Source organism: Perognathus longimembris, chromosome 9 (assembly GCF_023159225.1).
Source record: "Perognathus longimembris pacificus isolate PPM17 chromosome 9, ASM2315922v1, whole genome shotgun sequence".
NCBI lineage: Eukaryota > Metazoa > Chordata > Mammalia > Rodentia > Heteromyidae > Perognathus > Perognathus longimembris.
In genome coordinates this window covers 57464274-57485171 of record NC_063169.1, presented here as the reverse complement: position 1 = coordinate 57485171, position 20898 = coordinate 57464274, and the positions used below count along the sequence as shown (strand labels likewise).

The window sequence follows — 20898 nt, the reverse complement described above, 5'->3', positions numbered from 1 at the left end:
TGCACAAGTTGCTGGTACTATTGGGTTTTGCCGCTTAACCTTCATACTGTAAAATATGCTAAAAATCAGCTAGAGATTTATAAAGTTAAAGATGTATTTTCCCCCTATCTAAAATTCCAGGTTAGGAACTTCTGCTCTCAGGAGACATCAGAAATGAGAGATTTGCATCATGATGGCAGAGGTAAGTAAGAAGAGAAATGCTCACACAAGGCATGGAAATTTTCATGGACAGTTAGCCTGAACCAAGATAGCAGGTAAATGGATTTCTATTTCCATAATCCTCCCCAAATCCAATTATACTCAAGTCCTGTGTTTGGCACAAAGTCTTCTTGGATATTCCTAAGGGACAGTGATAGCCTACAACTTGGTTTCTTTCACTACTTTGGCATTTTATTATACATTTCCTTAGGATGATGAATTTTTTAAAAAACACATCTGTTTCTTATTGTCCTGATGAGGATGGAGGATTAAGAAGGAGTGAAAGGCATCTTTTTTCTTCTGTGGACTTTGAGGGTATTTTTGGGGGGTAACAATAAGTGGATATTTATGTAGCAATTACTCAATTCATCAATTAAATTTCCTGACTGGATTTACATAAGTATTTTGGCAACAGCACCAAGTTTCAAAATGTGTTAGTTGAGCTGCAGGGTAAATGGAGTAGGTCAGGCTTTTCCCACCATAGCTTCCGAAGTGCTTTGGGCGTGAACTTTGCAAGAACTGTATGACTCAAGTGGATGAGCATGACCCTGTTCCCTTGAGTCATATACACATGCCATACCCAAGATACCTCAGGTAAGGCACTGGGTAGGTGTGAGCAGCCATATGTGGTCACCCTTGGTCAATACCATGTCTGTCTAGAGAGGGTATAAACAGGTTGTTGAAGGACAGGGAGACAGTGATGGGGTGACTCGGAGCTTGGACAGGGACCCGCCACTGGAGGACAAGGGGCACAGCTGCTGCTGCTGTTGGACAGAAGGTAGATTGCATGTGCTGATGGACAGAACTTGAAGCTGTGGGCAGAGCGGGGGCTTCTGTGCAGAGCTTGTGAGTGTGCTGGGGTGGACCCGTGAGCAGTGCAATCATGCGATGGGCTGTTGTTGCTATTGCTATGACGAATCTATAGGCGGAGCTTTGAGAAAATGTGAGCTCCTTCTCCACCTTGTGTGGTATCTTTCAAAGGAAAACCTGCAAATCACCCGAGGAGGACCCAGAACACATTTGCCGAATGTCTTTTTTTTTGATGCCTTGATGTGTCTGTGTGAGGTGTTTTTCTTTTTTCTCTTCTACTAAGCAGCTGTGTGATTTTGAGCAAGTAATTTCCCCCTGGGTCTCCATTTCATTCCTTATAAAATGGAAAGCATGAATTAGATCATCTCTAAGGTTTCTCAGTCTTTAAGAAATTTCAGTGAAAGTGTTTAGGTCACTTTCATCAACATTATTAAAGGTTTTTACACTTCATTAGGTCTGGATTCAAATTTCCAGGGTTATTCAACAACCTGAAGAAGTGTTAAAACGCTTCAGCACTAGGCTTGCCTGGGAAGGTAACTCACGACTTTTATCAAATGCACTCCTTACAAGGTTTGGAGTTTCCAATCATAGTAAAAAAAAAAAAAAAAAAAAGACAAAAATGGGATTAGCTGGCAAAGTCCTTGGGAATTTCTAAAGGTTTGCAACAACTTCCTCTCTAGGACTAAACACATTTTGATGACTTAAGACTTAAGGAGTCCTTGGGCAGGTCATAGTGAGAATCTCTGGTGGTTCTCTGAAGACACAGGGATATTTCCTGGAGCTTGTGGAGACTGAATTGTGTCCTTCCTGTTGCCTTTTGAAATTCTAGGTAGACCATTCCATCCCTTTACCTGCTTTCAATTTCCCTCCTCATTCCCTTCCTCCTGGTACCACAGGCCACCTGCTCATGGTACTCGCCTGGCTGTAGGAAAGGAAGGCCTCACTCCACCTTCTGTGTGAAATGAAACAGGGCAGGGAGAGTGACGTTTTGGGGAAAAATATTGTATTGGTATTGTCTTTACAGTACTTAAAGGATGTCTTCATTACTTCCATGAATACTTCTTATGGTAGGCTAGGCTTAGAATTAACTAGTAGCTTAAGCAAATCCATTATCCTGTGGATCAGTCTTCTCATGTGTAGGATCCACTTTCTTAGGGCCACTGGCAGGATTAAATAAATTCCAGTATGTAAAATTACGTTGAATAGTGCTTGGCATTTAATAACTCTCAGCATCTGGTAAACTCCAAATGAAGGAAATCTTAAAAAAAAATGTGATTCCCTTGAAGAACAGCAAGTTTCTACTGATGGAGATTTGATTAGGGGCCAAACAAGAAGTCTTGATCCAATTGCTTCAGTACACAAACTAAGTAAAGTTAAAACAAGGGGAGGGGGTAATGGATGAAGAGAGGAAGCTGTGTAGATAAGCAAAACTCATTCAGCCCTGCTTGTTATTGTTCTCTCAAGAGTTGAAAATATCTTTTGCGATACTCCTATCACAGCCTAAGTTTCATTGGTAAGAACAGCATATATCCTTGCATAGAGAAACATCTGTTTTTGAGAGGCATAAGTTGTATATAGATTCTATTAACACCTAGGAATAGTCAAGAGCTCTCCCCCACCACCCTCTTGTTCCAATCTTGAAGCCTGTCAGTGGACTTGGCTGTGCTAACCATGGGAACCATCCGTGGCTTCTCTATCTCTAGTGCAGCAGTGATTTTGGGTGAACTATCTGTGACAACCACTGTAGACAGAAGTTATCTTATTTTTTCATCCCTCTCTGTTACACTGACAAAGCAATGTTATCAGTTTTACTTGGGATAGTCACAAGAGCTTGGAAACTCTGTATTTCAACCTAAATGTCAGAAGACTTCAGCAACTTTCCCAGCTGAGATGAATGGCTCCTTATTCCTTCCCTGTTTACAGGCTAAACACTTTTGAGTCAGCCTTCAGTTCTCTTTGGTCATTCTTCATTTCCTGTGGCTCCACTCAAAAGCCAGACACCAATCACATCTTGTACTCAGTAGGCTACAAGCTGTCTAAGCCATTACATCTCATTTTAATTACTGCAATACTGGCCTCCCAGTTTCTACTCTTAACACCTTCCTGTGGTCTAGCCTCCAAGTGGAAGTCAGTATGATCCTTTAAAAGTTAAGTCACATCACATTAGGCTGCTCTTCTGTTCGGAACCTCTCTGTGACAATCACCTCAGTCAAGTCCCTTATAAAGCCCTGTATTGTCTTACACCTTGCCTCCTGGCTCCCTCATGACCTTCCTATCAACTTCTGCCTTAATTTCTTCTTCCCTCCTTTAGCCTGACCACTTCCTTTCCTTCTTATCCCAAATATTTCCTCAGGGAGGTCTATTTAAACACGTGCAGGCCTGCACACAACTACCTCATAGCGCGTGCTCTAGCTTTCTCTACATCACATTAATATCCAATATAGAATTTTCCCCAAGTTTGGTTCCCATTTACACTTTAGGAATCATCTAGTGTTTCTGAAAACTCAGAAATGTCCTTTTCACAAACTTGCTGATTAGGTGAGACTGAGGTAGGTCTGCATTTGTAACAATTACCCTTTGAAACCATTAGTCAAATATAATATATGATATACTTTTATTAAAGAGGTCTGTTCTTTCCCCATTAGAACCTAAACTCTGAGGCAGAGAATTTTTTCCTACTTCTTTTTGTAAGGAAAAATAGGTTCTTTGTAGCTGCTCAGTGAATAGATGCTGAATGAACAGAAGTTATGTATCCTAGTGTTACATCAGAATGAATCTGAATTTTATCATCAGCTTTTACAGAAAACCAAATACAAAGTAAGAAAATAGTATGAAGTCCAGTCTACTCAGGCAAGAAAGCATTTTCAGACATTGGGCCATGAAGAAAACTGAGGTTCCCTGGTATTTGGGAAGTAAAATTTTAACATTCACATTATATTACAGCACGAAGATGAACAATAAACATTTATTGGGCTAAGCACTTCCTGTTCAGTATATAAACTGAGCAGCGTTTTGAGGTACCATGTAGCCCAGTCATAGTCTTGCACCCTTCCTGCCCTGTGCTCTTCTACTGGGAGTATGAAACAGGAGATATTTTTATTTTCAGTGTATAAATAAGGTTTGAATTAAAGTTTGCTTATATTTAACTCTTTTGGAATCATTCTAGCCAGTTGTCAATTATAACGATGTTCCATAGACTATCCCAGAGCACTGGATATCCAGAAGCAAATGCTGAATTCAGCCAATCTCTTTGTGAAAAGATATTAAAAAATTTTTTTTTAAAGGAGATTACGTCTTCTGGGACTTTTAAAAGTAATTTAGAAAAGTTCATTCAGTCTGATTATTCATGTTAACAAACACATTTATGTAGAGAAAACAATCACAAATGACTACGAGTTAGTGATTCACTTTCTTTCAATGAGATAGTTAAAATAGGTGTCAGTAAACTTTTTTTTTCTTTCTAAAGGACTATATAGATAGTAAACATCCCTGCAAGTCCAACAACTTTGCAGCTATAGAAAGCAACTTTCACGAGTGGGTATGGTTATATACCACGAACACCGTATGTAACAAGTTACCCTCTCAGAGCCTGCCAACCCCTAAAGGCTTCCTAGCCAAGTGGCCTATTGAAGTGGACTATACATGTTTCATGAAAATTTGACAAATACATATTTTTATCAACTTTTTTTTTTTTACTAGAGAAGCATCTGTAATTCTGCAACTAAATATAAACACTTAAAAAAAAGGACAATCCTATCATGCAAATCAATACAGACACTTGGCTCTGTCCTAAGTTAAACTAGTTAAAGAACCCTTGCATTTTATTTTTTTCCTCAGCACAATTGCAGGTGGTACATAAGTCCATAAGCCTCCACAAAACTTATGAATCTTCTAACAGAATCTGAAGACCCACAGTCTCCTGTATTGTCCATCTATACACATAGATATGGAACCCACTCCACAGCAGCAGAGAAGAAGCTTAACTTAAAGCATCAAGTTGTCAGGAATCACTACAAATTTGTTTCTTAATACATGCATTCAAACTGCCTATGAAGCAAACACCAATTCACCTTACACTTCAATGGGTTAGGGGCAAGAAGTTGGAAACTAACATCCAGAAATCTAAGAGAGATTCTACTTCGTATTTCCTTCTGTGAAATTTAAAATTTCTAACAATAATATCTGACATGAATATAAACTGAGGTTGAACACAATCTCTTTTGGATTCATCTAACATTTTTGGATATTCATATTTGTTCTATAAATCTTGAGGAAGACAAAAACATGACCTCTAACCTAGAATATTCTGGCAATTTGTATTAAAAGTTAAACTTAGAATTTTGTGAAAAGTACTATGGTTTATTTTTTCCATTAAAAAAATCTTTTAATGTGTGTAAACTAGGAAAGTTAGTCCCAACATGATTTTGTAAAGGTGTGTCTTCATTTTCTGAAGCAAGGTTCAATGGACATTTTTAGGATCTTGCTAACATCAGCCTTACGTACTCAGGAATTATTGGATCCACTAAGTGGACCATGAAATTGGCTGGGGCTGCTGCTGAATGCTTCAATAGGAATCTGATACACATAGAGTCACCGTCATAGTCAATGGAACCAAAGTCTTCCTTAAAATTGGGCTCCTGATAGGCTGAGGATACAGTAATGGACTATTAGTTCCTTATGCCAAGAATACATGGCTCTCTCCTGCTGCACAAAGGCTTCATTCTCTGCCTGTCGTCAGCAACCTGAGGGCCTTCTGCAGATTCTGTACAGCGGTGCTCACATCTTCATACTGCAAAGCGCTGCCAGCGTATTTGCAGTACTTCTGAGCTCTCGCGAAGTCCTCGGGAGTGAGGCGGATGTCCCCTAAAGGAAGAAGAATAGCCAAGATACTTAATAGACTGAAAAAAAAAAAAAGTACATGCTGACGTTCAAGTGTAAAGCAAATATGTAAGGTTACATAAAAACATGAGGGTTGTGTGAATGCCATTTGCATGTGATGAATTTTCATTTTTTTTGTTAACTATTATAAACTAGAGATGTGCCAATAGACAATAACTCGTATGAGTAACATTTTTCTTCAGTTAAACAGCCTAAAAGTCTTTGTATCTCAGCAAATTAATTGCAAACAAGGCCCTTCTTTCTTCCCTGCCATCCCAGTTTGTGTGTAGCAAGGACGCAGCTTGGGAGTTTATAGTAGACTGGTTGAATTCCTCTCTTCATGGAACGATACACACAGACTAAATTCTCAACTTTGATGAACTGGAATATAAATATAACCCTCAATATAAAAGGTGAATAACATACTTTATATAAAACATTACCTGCACTTACTTTTTTCCAGCATTACAATGTTTTCTATTTTTGTGCTTTCCATGTAAAAACATTGTTTCTTCAAAAAATTTTATCATTAAAATGAAGTTAAATAGAAAACCATGGACAAATTATTCTCCAATATTTATTCTCAGAAATTTTCCAGTTACACACACAAGGGTTAAAACATATTAAAGTATTTAATTTTAGATATGAACATACTTGAATATGTATTTCCCAGTGTAAGAGTAAAAACTGAGTTAGTAACTTGAGTCTTTGGAAATAACCCTACTTTCTTGTGGAAATTCTTAGGAGGACTGGAAGGAGTACTTACTGATGGGGGAGGCAGGATATAGAATATTCTCTTTATAAGGCTGTACTTGCAAATACTACATTTTAGAGGTTTTTACATTTTGTTACTGATAATGAAAACTGATATTACATAGGCAAGGAGAAAGTGGCAACTCTAGGTAATTAAATATTAGGTTCTAATTAATATTTTCTAAAATTTAAGAGTCCTCATACAATATACGTAATTCTGAAGTTTTTAATCTCGGGGAAAACTGTTAAATCTGTTATTGAAATTTCAGTGAATAAACACAAAAAAGCTGACCATACTTTAGACATTAAAAAGTAAAGTTTATACAGATTTTAAGGCAACTCTTACAGGTTTATGGTGACATACAGTAATATTTCAAGGGGCTATATAATCTTCAGAGACTTGCTGAATTGTCATTAAAGATTAATGATTAAACCTACACATCCTAATGTTAAAAGATTTACTTCTTGAATTTTGGCATCATTTTAAAAGCTAGAGGTACGAATCAATTTACTTTCTTCACAAATTTATGGCAAGCATTTATAGTCAACTTGGTTAACTAGTCAACCTGAAAAAAACAAAAAACAACCCCCTTCCCCAAACTACTATCTTTCAGTTCTATTGATAATTTAGTCAGGTACACTTCAGCTTCTATTCTTTTTGCCTGGAAAAGTTCCAGATTCTTTAATAAGTTATCCAAAAATTAAGAGGCTCAGGTGTCAGGGATACAAATCATGTAGGTAAAGTAATACAAGTTCAATTTAACAGTGCACGTATCTGCTTTAATACTGTGTCCCACAAACACAGACAGTATCCACCCAGAATTTACCAGACATGCTGGAAGAGAGCCCTCATGCTCAGATGAATCTTATTTTAATAGTATTGTCTTTTGTGTTGTTTGCTGACATACCACTATTAATAAGATATAATTATATAAGGATAAGAACTGTTACTATTTTAAGTTTTTATAAGGTAAACTTAGTCACCAAAAACAAAACTATTTTAAGGCACAAATATTGCATTTTTTCATGAAATGATCTCAATAATTATAAAATGAGCATAAAGTAACTTAATATAGAATTGCAGATATGCATAACACGTTATATAACTCATGTCAAAACACATTAATTGACTTACAGTAGTAAACTTAAAGACTTTGATTCAAAATATAACTTAAAGGCACATTGAGACATTAGGTTTTATTTTTAACTATTTAACAAACTCAAATTTTCAAATAATTAGTATTTTCATCAGGCTTTCCTTCATTACAAAATATAACTAAGTGATAATGAAACATGTGAACTAAAAATTTTAACTGAAGCCAGGTACTGGTGGCATATGTCTGTAATCCTAGCTACTCAGGAACCTGAGATCTAGAGAAGTGTGGCTGGAAGCCAGCCCCAGCATAAATGTCTGCTCCAGTCCATCCCCCAAAATAACCACCAAAAATCTAACATGCTAGACTGTAGGTGCAGCTCGATTGGTACAGAGACAGAGCAGCAAGCAATCTGGGCAACTATGAGGCTCTGAGTTCAACCCCAGAACCATCTGGGAAAAAAGTCACCTTTATAAAATTTGTGTAAATTAGCACGAAGTAGTAAAGAAGTATATACTACAGATTGTTCTGTACATTCACACAAAGGTATATTCCTAGAGTTTTGTTCTTCGTTCGTTCCCTTTAACAGGGTCATATGTATCTATCATGTTCTGCATTTTGCCCTTTAATTTCATGTAACTGGACAATCCAGTAAGAAAATATACCATACATGTAATCAGAAGAGATGATGATTATTAAAAACAATTAGTGTATTTAAATAAAAAAATCCCATATTATATATGAAGAAACAATCTATGAAGGAGAAAAATAGAAATAAACCCTACATTGGATATGAGGTAAAAAGCAAAGGGAAGTCAGAAAAGTGGGAAAGATCATAATTAACATACTAGTTACCTACCAAACAGCCCATCAGAATAATTAACCTAAGATATTTAATTTCAAATTACTTGAGACAATCTAGGGCAGAAAGGGAGGGTCACAGTCAGAATATATAGTATTCTTGAATAATTTAGCATCTGCTTCCCCTGGTGGCTTTAGCTACATGTCTGTAGCTGTATCTAAGGAAGAGAAACTGAAGAAAAAGAAGCAAGTGTAACAAAGGGGAACTCATCCAATTTCCTTGTTTTTGCTTATATGATACTCCTGGTTCATTTGAGAATCTAGTGAATACAGGCATTGAAAGAAATTTGTTTTGAATTAACTAGACATTCAAATTTAAATAAAAACATTTGAATACTTGGTATTCCCAAGATAGTATTATAAAATAACAACCTAAAACAGAGGATACAATGCAACTTACACAACATCCAGCTGACTTACCCTGGGAAATTGTACTGAACAGTGCAGGATCGATGGCTGGAATAGTCTGTGGGGCAGGCTGGGCAGTATTACTTGTGACACCTGTAAATCAGAAATGATAAATGAGCACAAAGTGCTACTACTCTTAATTACATACAAAGAAAGAATTCTGTGTCTTTCTCTTCCTCGTCTCCATTTTGAGGTACTGGAGATGGAACCTTTGCTTTGTCTTAGATATCACATTGTCTGTGAAGGTAACAGACTCTCTTCTCACAGTTTAGTTCCTTAGCCATATTAGTAATTTTGGGGGAGAGGTGAGATATAATTATAAAGTTATGAGATAAATGTCATTTCATCACTTTATAATTTAGAATTATAAATTCCAAATTTTACACTAAGCCTGTGTTTAAGATGGCATTCATATAAGAATAAATGATTAATTTGACTTCGTGTTAGGTTTTGGTCAAACCTGTGGTATTGTTACTAGCACTGAAATTCATGTAAATAATATACCAACAGTTGAAGATCATTACTTTATAAAATTTAGAAAAATGTGTTCAAACTTTCCAAAAATAATAAAATGATATTACCAGAGAAAGAAAATAAAGAAAAGCTGTTTAGTCTAAACCAATGGAACAAATACTCTCTTAAAATAAGGTTACTCTAAGGTAACAGGTTAAACTGGAATAGGATATGAGAACTGGCAGTTGGTAGTAGAGATAATTAGGGGAAATATATTGGGATAAGGGGGCAGGGACAAAATAAAGCTAGTAGATAAATCAGGAATTTTCTAGTGGTTAAAGTATGTGTTGTACAAGAGTTCTAGAATAATGCTTTCACAAAGCTTATGAAATTAAACTCTAAAATAGCTTTACGGGGAGAAGTTCTGTCTCTGATTTATCTCTACCTAAAGGTAAAATGTGGTTGAATTATTTTTACATCATCTACTTTTTTGTATAATTTCATCTTGTAACGGATGGGTGCATTAATAACCATCACGAAAACTTATGTTTTGTGGATATGTTGGGACAGAGCTACCCCATGTAGTCCAGGTTGGCCTTAAACTTGCCAGCTTCCTGCTTCAGCATCTCAAGTGTAAGACTACAGTGTATCACCACGTCTGGCTTACAAACACCTTTTTTACTAAAAAATTTAACTAATACAATTTTTTTTTAAATATAAAAATGTATAAAGTGAAGGGAAAACTTCACTTTACAAAAAGCCATAAGGGTTAAAGAGATACTAAACTTCACTTTACAAAAGCCATAAGGGTTAAAGAGATACTAAACCAAGAGGAACAGCACAAAGGTAAAGAGATAAGGTTCCGTGTTATCACAGGAAATAGAACTCAAAGAAAGGCACAGAGTAGAATGTCAAAGAAAATATCAAAACCTAGTGGAAGAATGCAAATGCAGTGCTCCTGAGACCACTATCACCACACAGCTCAGCTCTGTATGTATGAGGTGAATGCTAATAAAAAAAGGTTAGCATTATTTATAACCTAATTCCTTTATCTAATTGGATTTTCTTCTAAGATGTTCTGTAATACAGAGTACCGGTGTATGCTTCAAGAAACAACAACAGAAAACTTACATTCTAATCACCTATATGTGGTATTTATGGATAGACCAAAGCACAAGAAGCCAACACTGCTGAAACAATCACCATTCCTACTCTCCTTACACACCCTTTGCTTTTTTGTGGAAGAACTAGAAACTGTAAATTAGTACATACTATTCTTTTCAGCTATCTTAAGGATTTCCCTTTGATAAAAGTGCATCCTGGACCTTTATTGAAAGAAAGTAAATCATTCTTCAAGTGAATAAGAGGGGAAACATCTGCTATGTTTATAAACGAAAACTTATTTTGATTTTTATAATACAACTATGAACTGAATTTAAAACACTTCAAATATAATAGAAAAAAATCGAGGCTAAAAGGAGATACCAACAACTCGAACCAATATTAAAGGGAACTGTGGTATCAGAGAAGTAGGTTTTGATTTGGCAGAATTTTTTTTATTAATTAAATTTTATTGACAAGGTGTTGTGCAAAGGGGTTAACAGTTACATAATAAGGTAGTGAGTATATTTCTTGTGATATCTGCTACACCCTCATTTTTCTTTCCCTTCTCTAGTTCAGGTAGGCATATATACAATATCCAGTGTACCCAAATCATATACAGTAACCACGTAGGGTATGACAAAGGAAATTTACCTAGAACATTAAACATAATGACAACAATAGAATTCTCCTGTGTCCTTCTCTTGGAGTTCTTTTTGCTTATCCTTGTCTTATATAATCATGTGCACATAGCTGTTGATCTATTGTGATCCACTGATAGGTCTATCCTAGACTTTTTAATGTTTATTTAGTAGTTGTTTGGTTTTAGATACATAATGTAAAGTCACTGACCCAAACATGTGGAAATACCACTTGAAGTTATTTTGCAGACCTGGTCTCTACTATTCCCCTTCCCCCCCAACAGTCATATATCAAGGAGACCATGCCCCTTTGTTCTCTGGGTTCTAGGCTTGTCTCCCTCAAAATTATTTGTTCAAGCTCTGACCATTTCCCTGCGAATATCAATATTTTATCATTTTTAATCACTATGTAGTATTCCATTGTGTACAGGTACCACAGTTTTTGGATCCATTCATCTGTAGTGGAGCATCTGGGTTGTTTCCATATTTTGGCTATTGTGAATTGTGCAGCAATAAACATGGATGTGCAGATGTCTTTATGTTATCCTGAGACCTGTTGTTCAGGATAGATGCCTAGGAGTGGTATGGCTGGGTCATAGGGTATATCTACGTTGAGCTTTTTGAGGAACCTCCATACTGTTCTCTGATATGGCAGAATTTTAATTCCTTGGAGTAAAAGACATAAAAGGAAGAACACAAAAACATGAAACCAGAGAACTGGGTTCAAATACTGAATCTATCACCATGTATGCTGATGTTCTTGGTATAACTGGTTAGTTTCTTTAGACTTTTTAAGGGAGAGATGATGGCTTCTAATATAGCTGCTGCAAAGATAAATGTTTAATCAGTACGTCCATAAGAATATAAAGTCCTATATGTAGTTCCTGTTCTGATGAATAAGAGAGAGCGAAAGAGAGAGCACACACAGGTGTACAACCTCATGCCTAAGTAAACATTATCAAAATTTTACATTAGATCAACCTAATAGAGTGTTTTTACTAAAAGTGTTTTCATATACATATACAATAATCTCTGTATTACATATTACTACCAATATAATACTATTAAATTCATATATAACTACAGCTCTGATCTTTATGGACTGGATACAATATCCTTTATGTAATCATTCTGAAGATACTGACATGCTACACAAAGATGTGACACTTCTCTTGATTCCCAAAAGCATTTTCAGTGGTAATTACCTTGTCGTTACATGTGCTGTCACAGACATAGGAAGGAAGAGGGAAAACAGAGAAGGAAAAGGAAAAAAAAGTTAAGGCTTAGTGCTAGTCAACATTTGTACGTTTTTTGCCCTTTAGTAATTAATCAGAGGAAGTTGAATACTAGTTGAATACAATAAATACCAAAACTTCAGTGAGAAAATAGATCTGATGGCTCAAATGAAATTTAAAGGCATCAAAATCGTCATTGTGGAGAAAGTATAAGCAGTAGCATTCTTTTGGCCTGGATTTCTCACCTGTGCTGTGCGGCACTTCTGCAGGTGTGTTGGCGGGAGCGTGTGCACCTGGAGGAATCTGGATTCCAGTAAAGCTGCCTGCTGGCATGTGGCTTGGGTCATATGCTGAAGAGGATGACAGCTCGGGTGGCTGAGAGGGCAGAGCGCTTGCTCCTGCATCTTCATTTTCTTCAACATCTATTACATAGTAAAATATATAACATATACACAAGTTGAAAGAAAGAACTCATTTCAAGATACACATGCTGTGGAGCATCCTTATTTTGTTATAGTCATGTGACAAAAGGAACTTACAAGTATAAATCCATTTAAAGTAGTTCCTAAGTAGGTTCTATCTCTCAAAATAATTGTCTTTAATTAAAATATTTAATTATGTCTGACAATATGCCTGTTGCTTTTCTTAGGTGACCACTTGCCAAGTTCATGTGTTTTTGCACACAGTGTATTTTAAAACAAACTTTCCTTACACAAAACAATCAAGGTCATATTTGGCAAAATATATCACATTTACACTCCAATATGAATTGTTCTTTGACAGCTGCCTTTTAGTCAGTATTTAGTGTGTACAAGCTACATTCAAAGTACGGAGAAGGAAAAATAATAAGGATAAAGATAAGTATAAAGAATGGAAAATAAGAAAATAGCTATAATAAACAATTGGGTGAAATAGGTCATAGGAAAGAGGTGATGTCTTACAGACATTACCAACAGGAAGGCAATAGACATATTGGAGCAACTGCTTGAAAGAACAAACTACTAGAACTCATCCAAGAGGTAATCTGATCTGAATTTGTAGCTAAGAAACCTTCCTTTGAGGAAAAGGAGTAGCCTAGATGGATTACTTGTTGAACGACGTTACTAAACATGTGAGTGAGAAACAACAGCAATCTTATACAAACATTTTCAGAAAACAGAAGGGTAGGGAGTGAAATCCCTTTCCATTTGTATTACAGGATTAGGTAATCCTGACACTGAAACTCCAGACTTGAAAGCAGCAAATAGATTTTTAATAGCAGAATAAAGATCTAGTCACATAATACAAAGTCCTGTCGTGAAGAAGTGAGGTTTCTCGGAGAACAGGTTTGGTCTAACATGTGAAAAATTCTTCAATACGACACAGAAGATGAAAAACTTTAACTTCAATAAATGCACAAAATAAATAATAAATGCACAGAAAATTCAACAGCCACTTCGACAAAAATTTTCAATACCCTCACTAACAAAGAAAATCTATCACACAGAGTTAAAAAAGACCCAAACGAACCAAACAACCCCAAATAAGGGGACAATAGGCAAGATTAAAAAAGGAAAAGGCATAAAAATTGAGCAGAAGTAAAAATGTGTATTTGAGTAGGGGACATAGTTTTGTATATACAGACACACAGCTGAATTTACAAATTAACCAGTAGGTAAATTTAACAATTTATAAGATACAGGTGGAATTCACACATGAAAAGAACCTGCAGATAAATTAAAATCAAGAAATAATTCCATTGGAAAAGAAATGGGAATCTATCAATGTTCCCTAAATCAATCTATAGGTCTAATATAATACTGATCATAATCATCCCCACAGGTCTTGTTTTTGGCGCAGCAGTACTGGGGGTTTGATCTCAGGGTTAGGCAAGCACCTCATCATTTGATCCATGCTCTAAGCTATGTTCTGGTTTTCAGTTACTTTTCAGAGTAGTGTATTTTTTTTTGGGGGGGGGGGGCCCGGGCTGGCCCCTGACCACAGTCCTCCTCCTCCTTAGGTGGGAGTTGATGGGGTCACACTTTTTGTCCAGATGGCCTTTATCTCCACCTTCACAAGTAGTTAAAGATTACAGGCATGCAAGGCACTGCACCCTGAGATGGGCTGCTTTTTTAAGACTGAAACTGGAAACTTGATTTTAAAATTCATTGGAAACTCAAAGCTCACAAAATAACCAAGGTGATCTAAAAGGAAAAAAATATCAAAGCTAGAGGATTTATATTACCTGGCTTTTAAGACTTTTAAAAGACAGCATGTATATAGTATAGTGCTGGGATACGCCAGAAAAATTTATCAATGTAATTGAATGGAGTCTTGGAATAGAGTCAAACTGAAGTTTTGGCAAAGGTATCAAAGAAATTCAATGAGGAAAAGAAAGTCTGTAACAAATAATGCTGGAATAACAGAATATTTTATGGGCATGGGGGGATGATTAAGGACCGTAATTCCCCCCTCTTTGTTTTTCTGTTTCTGTCTCTGCCTATGTCTCTCCTCCTATCATATTCTCTCCCTCCCTCTCCCTCCCCCTCCCCTTCTCTCTCTCTCTCTCTCTCTCTCTCTCTGTCCAACATGCCCAAAAGTTAAAGCTCAAACTAGAAATCTTCTAGGCTAAAATTCAAAGAATATTTCTGAAGTAGAGGTAGGTAATTGCAAAATGCAGTTCACATAATTTGAAACATAATAAACTATGCTTCATTAATATTAAAGTCTTTGGTAATCAAATTCAACAAGTAGATAAAACAACAGAGTAAAAGAATACATTTGTAAAACATTTGACAAATGATAATATATAATTCATAATTTATAATGGCATACATACTTGGCTGTTTGTATAATCTATTGACAAAATTGTGGACAGTTGAGTATTTCCATGCATATTTAAGAATATGTAGGTATAATCTGGGTATAGGTGGTTTACACCTGTAATTCTAGCCACTTAGGAGGTTGAGATCTCAGGATCTCATCTTAGTTCAAAGCCAGTCTGGGAAGAAAAGTCTCTCAGACTCTTGATTACCAAAAGTTAAAAGTGAAGCTGTGGCTCAAGTGGTAGAGCTCGAAACAAGAGAAAAAAAGCTCAAGGTCGGTGCTCAGGCCTGGAGTTCAAGCCTCAGGTATGGCATAAGAAAAAGAAAAGAAAAGAAAAGTAAAATAATGTGTAGGTCACACAAACACATGAGAGGATGCTGATATTCATCAGTAGGAAGAACTAGAATCTAGAGCTGAAATTAAACAAGTAGATAGTACTGCATGTTGGTAAGGAATCTTAGCAACTGTAATTCTTATATATTGCTTACAGAAAACAGAGACTTTTCTATAAAATTATACCTGTACTTAAGATAGTAGGATCAGTGGTCCTAATTTCAGCTATCTGCTCTAAAGAAATGCAAATGTATGTTCGCATAAAGACCTGTACATGTATATTTAAGAGCATATATATATATATATATATATATATATTTTTTTTTTTTGCCAGTCCTGGGCCTTGGACTCCGGGCCTGAGCACTGTCCCTGGCTTCCTTTTTGCTCAAGGCTAGCACTCTGCCACTTGAGCCACAGCACCACTTCTGGCCGTTTTCTGTATATGTGGTGCTGGGGAATTGAACCCAGGGCCTCATGTATACGAGGCAAGCTCTCTTGCCACTAGGCCATATCCCCAGCCCCAAGAGCATAATTTTTAAATCCCTAAATTTAGCAATAGTCCAGATACCATCCATTTATGACAGAATCAACAAATCATTGAGCATCTTTGCAGTAAAATACTTCTTCGCAACTGAAGGCACTGAGCTGCTCGATTGATGCAGACTGATTTCAAAAACCAAAGGGTAGGTATTGTATGACTGCATTTTTATAACGTTCTGAAGAAAGCAGTGTTATACAGACAAAAGCCACACTATTGGTTGCTAGGGGTGAGGGGAAACTTAAGGACAAAGTACAGGAAGTGATGGCAATATCTGGTATTATAGCTATAGGGATAATCATCCCTACAGATAGATATTCTATAGGTATTTTGAAACTATATATTTTAAAAGCATGAATTTTACTACTGAATTTAAACTGCACTTTAAAGAAAATCCCCAAAAAGACCACACAAAAAGAGAACACAGGAAGACCATTGTAATTTATTTATTTAAAGGACTACATAATGTCACCTAATAAAAAAGAAACAGTATATTTTTACATTTGAATACTATATGTAAATGTCACCATTCTACAGGTATATATTTTCATGTTTCAAGTTAGCTTGTTGGTATCTATTTATAAACATTCATGCTTAGTGTCCTTGACAGTTTAAAGTCATTTCCATATTAAATGTTTGTCAATTTTATATAATAAATGATTTACATTTATATTGTACCTTCAAGCTTGCAAATCACTTTCGTATATAACTATCAGTCTTAAAAATCCCGAAGAGGCACTTTGTTATTTCTGTTTTATAAAGGAAGTTGAGGTTTCTTGTGGATTCTGGCCTTCTCCAGGCCACTGAGACCACAAATGAGAACCAGAACTTGTACCTTGACTTCCTTAGTCTAAGTCCTATTATTTTCAGTAATACCAGAGCAGGAATAATAGCACATGAAGTATTTATACCATTCTAAAATGCCATACTTCATTTTGCACTTTTTGACATTTTGGAGTGTTTTACACATACTTTCCCTACTTTAAGGCTGATATTAATCAGCTGATTTATAATTCTAGTGTTATTGCTTTGTAAATATGGTTTATTGGAACACAACCAAATTCATTGTTAACGTAAGTCTATGGCCACATTTGCACAATAACAGATTCCAACATTTGCAACAAAGACTATAAGGACCACAAGCTTAAAAGTTACTATATAATCGCTAAGAAAATATTTATTGAACCCTGAATTAAGTAATGTTCACAGATGCCAAAAAACTGTATTATTATAAAAGGCTAGCAGAACACTGTTCTTTGTGTCTTTCTACATGTCAGATCAATAAAGTAATAAGTAGGCATACCCCAAAATAATATACTGTTCTTTGTGGTTTGTAAATATTTTCTAAATTATAAATGGATTGCCTTTCTTACCCAGGAATGAAATCTGATCCACTTTGCTGGTGTGGACCCATACAACTGCACAGCTTGACTTTAATTTCTCACTATCTTCTGGGTGGAAACAAAATCACAATATTCTTTTTTTCCCCAGATGTAAGGATGTAAAGGTAAATTCTTTACCACTGAGCTACACCCATATCTTTCTTCTGAAAACTTTGAATTCTATTCAACAATTGTGATTGCACTAAATCATTTTACTTAGAACAAATGAACACATACCGTTGTCCTCATCAATTCCAACAGGGCCTGCTTGAGGCGTCTCCCCATTCTTTAGACAGTTATGGATGTATGTGGCCTTCCATCGCGCATACTTTCTGTGTTTTACATTCTAAAAGATAGCATTTTTATGTTGATATTAGACTATGGTAAACAAGCAAAAAAAAGCAACAAGCAGTTAAGATAGTCTTTATTTTTGAGATAAAGCATATTATATCAAGATTGTAATCTTATACTGAGTAGAGCATACATATTAGTAGAAGAAGGGGCTGGGAATATTGCCTAGTGATTATAAAATACATGAAGCCCTGGGTTCAATTCCCTAGCACCATATATATAGAAAAAGCTGGAAGTGGCGCTGTGGTTCAAGTGGTAGAGTGCAAAAAGAAGCCAGGGACAGTGCACAGGCCTTAAGTTCAAGCCCCAGGACTGGCAAAAAAACAAAACAGAACAAAAAACGTAGAAAATACATATTAAGGGCTAGTTGGATAAGGCAGATAAGACTCAAAACAAGATGAGTTTCAGATTAACATCTTCACGTTACTCACTACACGTTATTAATCACTTCCACTTATAATCTTGAAATATCCTCACAGTAACCTAGAAATATAGGGAAATCACACTTCACATATACCATTGGCTCTGAGATATTACAGTATTAGCTGAATGAAAGGACACTTTATTCTGGCACTCACCACCTATTACAAAATTGATACTGCTCAGTCTTCCTGTCATTCCTATTATTCTCCTCTATCTACTGAGAACTTTTCTTTCAAAAAACCAATACTATCCTCCTTCCTCAGGACTCAGATCAAATATTTATTCTCAGTAAGCCTCCCTGATTGCTAAGAAGTTAACATTCATTTATTTGTTTAATTTAAATTTTATTGAAAAAGTGATGCATAGATTAGTTACATAAAAGGTAATGAGTACATTTCTTTTGGAAGTGTTCCCCCTCATTTTCTTCCACATCTCCCCTCAGAAGTTAGCATTTACTATTTACTCAAGGCAGGCACTATGCTAAGCACTGATAATGACAGGATGAGGGTCATAAAAGCCCGGTAATAAATGCTATCCGTAATTCTTGTTCTTATTTCAAGTTCCTGTGCTAGTCAGCTCTCCTTTACTGAAATTGGCTATCTGAAACAATCAACTTAATAGCAAGAGTTAACTTTGGTTCACTGTTTCAGAGACTGTCCATGAGGTGGCACCATTCCATTGGTTTGGCCTGTGAGAAGGCAGAACAGCACTGTGGGAGCATGTAGTGGGAAAAAAAAATACTCAACTCATGGACAGTGAGCAACAGAGAGCAAAGGTAAGTCAGGGAGATGGGAAGACAAAGGCACTAGGGTCTTGTCTCGTACGTGGGGACACTTCCAAAGACCAAGGACTTTCCACAAAGCCTCACCCAGTAAAGGTGTCTTCTTGAGAACCAAGTGTTAACTTTCGGAAACATTTATCTGACCCATACCAGCACAGTATTAGGTATCTTTTTTTTTTTTTTTTCCTCTTAGGATTTTACAATTCCATTACTACAGAGTAGAGTGACATTACAAAAGTAAAGTAACTTATCCATGGCCATACAGCTTTAGTAGCAAAGGCAACTACTTTATTCAGGATTACCACACTTCAATTTATAATTCATATGGAAATAAAATGAGCTTTAAAAAGTCAGCTACGGAATGTGTACTAATGTAGGCTAAATACTGATAGATTTAAAGAGGATCACTTTGAAAGTAAACTTTGCAGTAATGTTTAAGTTACATGCTTTGGAAGCTTCAAAAACTAGGACAAGAAAAAAAAAAGACTAGGACAAATCTTCCTCATCTGAAGAAAGTGAATTCTGCCTCTAGGTTGGGTGTGGAAAAGTTGTAATGACTTTAGAAGATTTTTTTAGTCCTAAATTCATAGTACAAACAGGGTAGAAATTTTGAAACCACCTTGGGTTCCTTTATTAGTTCATGAATTTTAAGAAAGTATTAGTTTAAGCTAAAAAGAGTTGATTTCACAGTTAACACATTAAAAAAAAACCTCTCCCCATAGTAGATAAAGCAATAAAGTTTGATTTTTATTTCAGTTTCTATGGTACCCTTGCTTCAGCACCCTGGCATGAATATTTAGTAGAAATCACTGACAGTTATAATTCAACTAATGTATGCTTTCATGCTGTTTTCATTAAAATAGACAGCTAGTTATTGCACAGTATTTTAAGAGAAAAATCTCAAGATGTCAATATTTTTTAAATCTATTACCTACTTTTGGCTGATTATACATCCCTTCAGGGAAACAGGAATGGCAAAAAAGAACTTTGACTCTTGTCCATGGCCTCCAAGTTCCTGTTTTCTAATTGGATTGAGGAGAGTCACTGACAACTGCAAATTTTAGCTAGAGTCAGCAGCAAAACACACACATTTTCATTTAATTTTTAATTCATTTGCACTTGCTACCCCTGAGAATGACACAGAAGCTGGACCAACTGTTCTCAAACTTACTGCATGTAAGGATGACATGAAGATACAACCTAAAATGTAATATTCAGGTACTATGAAAAATCGACTACAAATCATTTTCCAATAGCCTATCAAGGAAGCATCTTGACGGAGAATATTTCCTATGCGCAGCCTTCTCTAGTTTCCTCATAACCTGTACTCCTTGAGTTTTATCTCCACCACTATCTGCAACTGTGATAGTCAAGGTTAGGAGTTACTTCTGTATTGCTAAAACCAATACCTACATGTCATTTTTTTCTAATCCTATCACCATACAATTTATGCATTTCATGCTTGGACCCTATTTTCACTTGCTTTCCTGGTTTTGTAGATCTCTTCCCTTTTGCTTATAGTCCTTCAGTCTAACTACATGAGTTCATCTCATGGCATAAGGTTAAAGTCCCACAAATTTCAGGTCTTAGATTCCCTTTCCTATTCTTTTTTTTTGTTTGTTTGTTTTTTTTGGCCAGTCCTGGGCCTTGGGCTCAGGGCCTGAGCACTGTCCCTGGCTTCTTCCCGCTCAAGGCTAGCACTCTGCCACTTGAGCCACAGCGCCCCTTCTGGCCGTTTTCTGTATATGTGGTGCTGGGGAATCGAACCTAGGGCCTCGTGTATCCGAGGCAGGCACTCTTGCCACTAGGCTATATCCCCAGCCCCCCTTTCCTATTCTTAATTGACGCTCTCA

At 36.2% G+C, this 20898-nt stretch overlaps 1 protein-coding gene across 1 annotated transcript in view; it reads right to left on the bottom strand.

Annotated features, from left to right (window-relative positions):
- Positions 1-3598: 3598 nt before the first annotated feature.
- Positions 3599-20898, bottom strand: part of Vta1 (vesicle trafficking 1) — a 40191-nt gene continuing 22891 nt past the window's right edge. Inside the window, exons 5-8 of the mRNA XM_048354196.1 lie at positions 17728-17836; positions 12678-12854; positions 9015-9095; positions 3599-5871 (exon numbers count right to left, since the gene is read on the bottom strand). Of these exons, the coding sequence (XP_048210153.1) occupies positions 5726-5871; positions 9015-9095; positions 12678-12854; positions 17728-17836 (513 nt within the window). The 3' untranslated portion in view covers positions 3599-5725. The remainder of the gene's footprint in view (positions 5872-9014; positions 9096-12677; positions 12855-17727; positions 17837-20898) is intronic.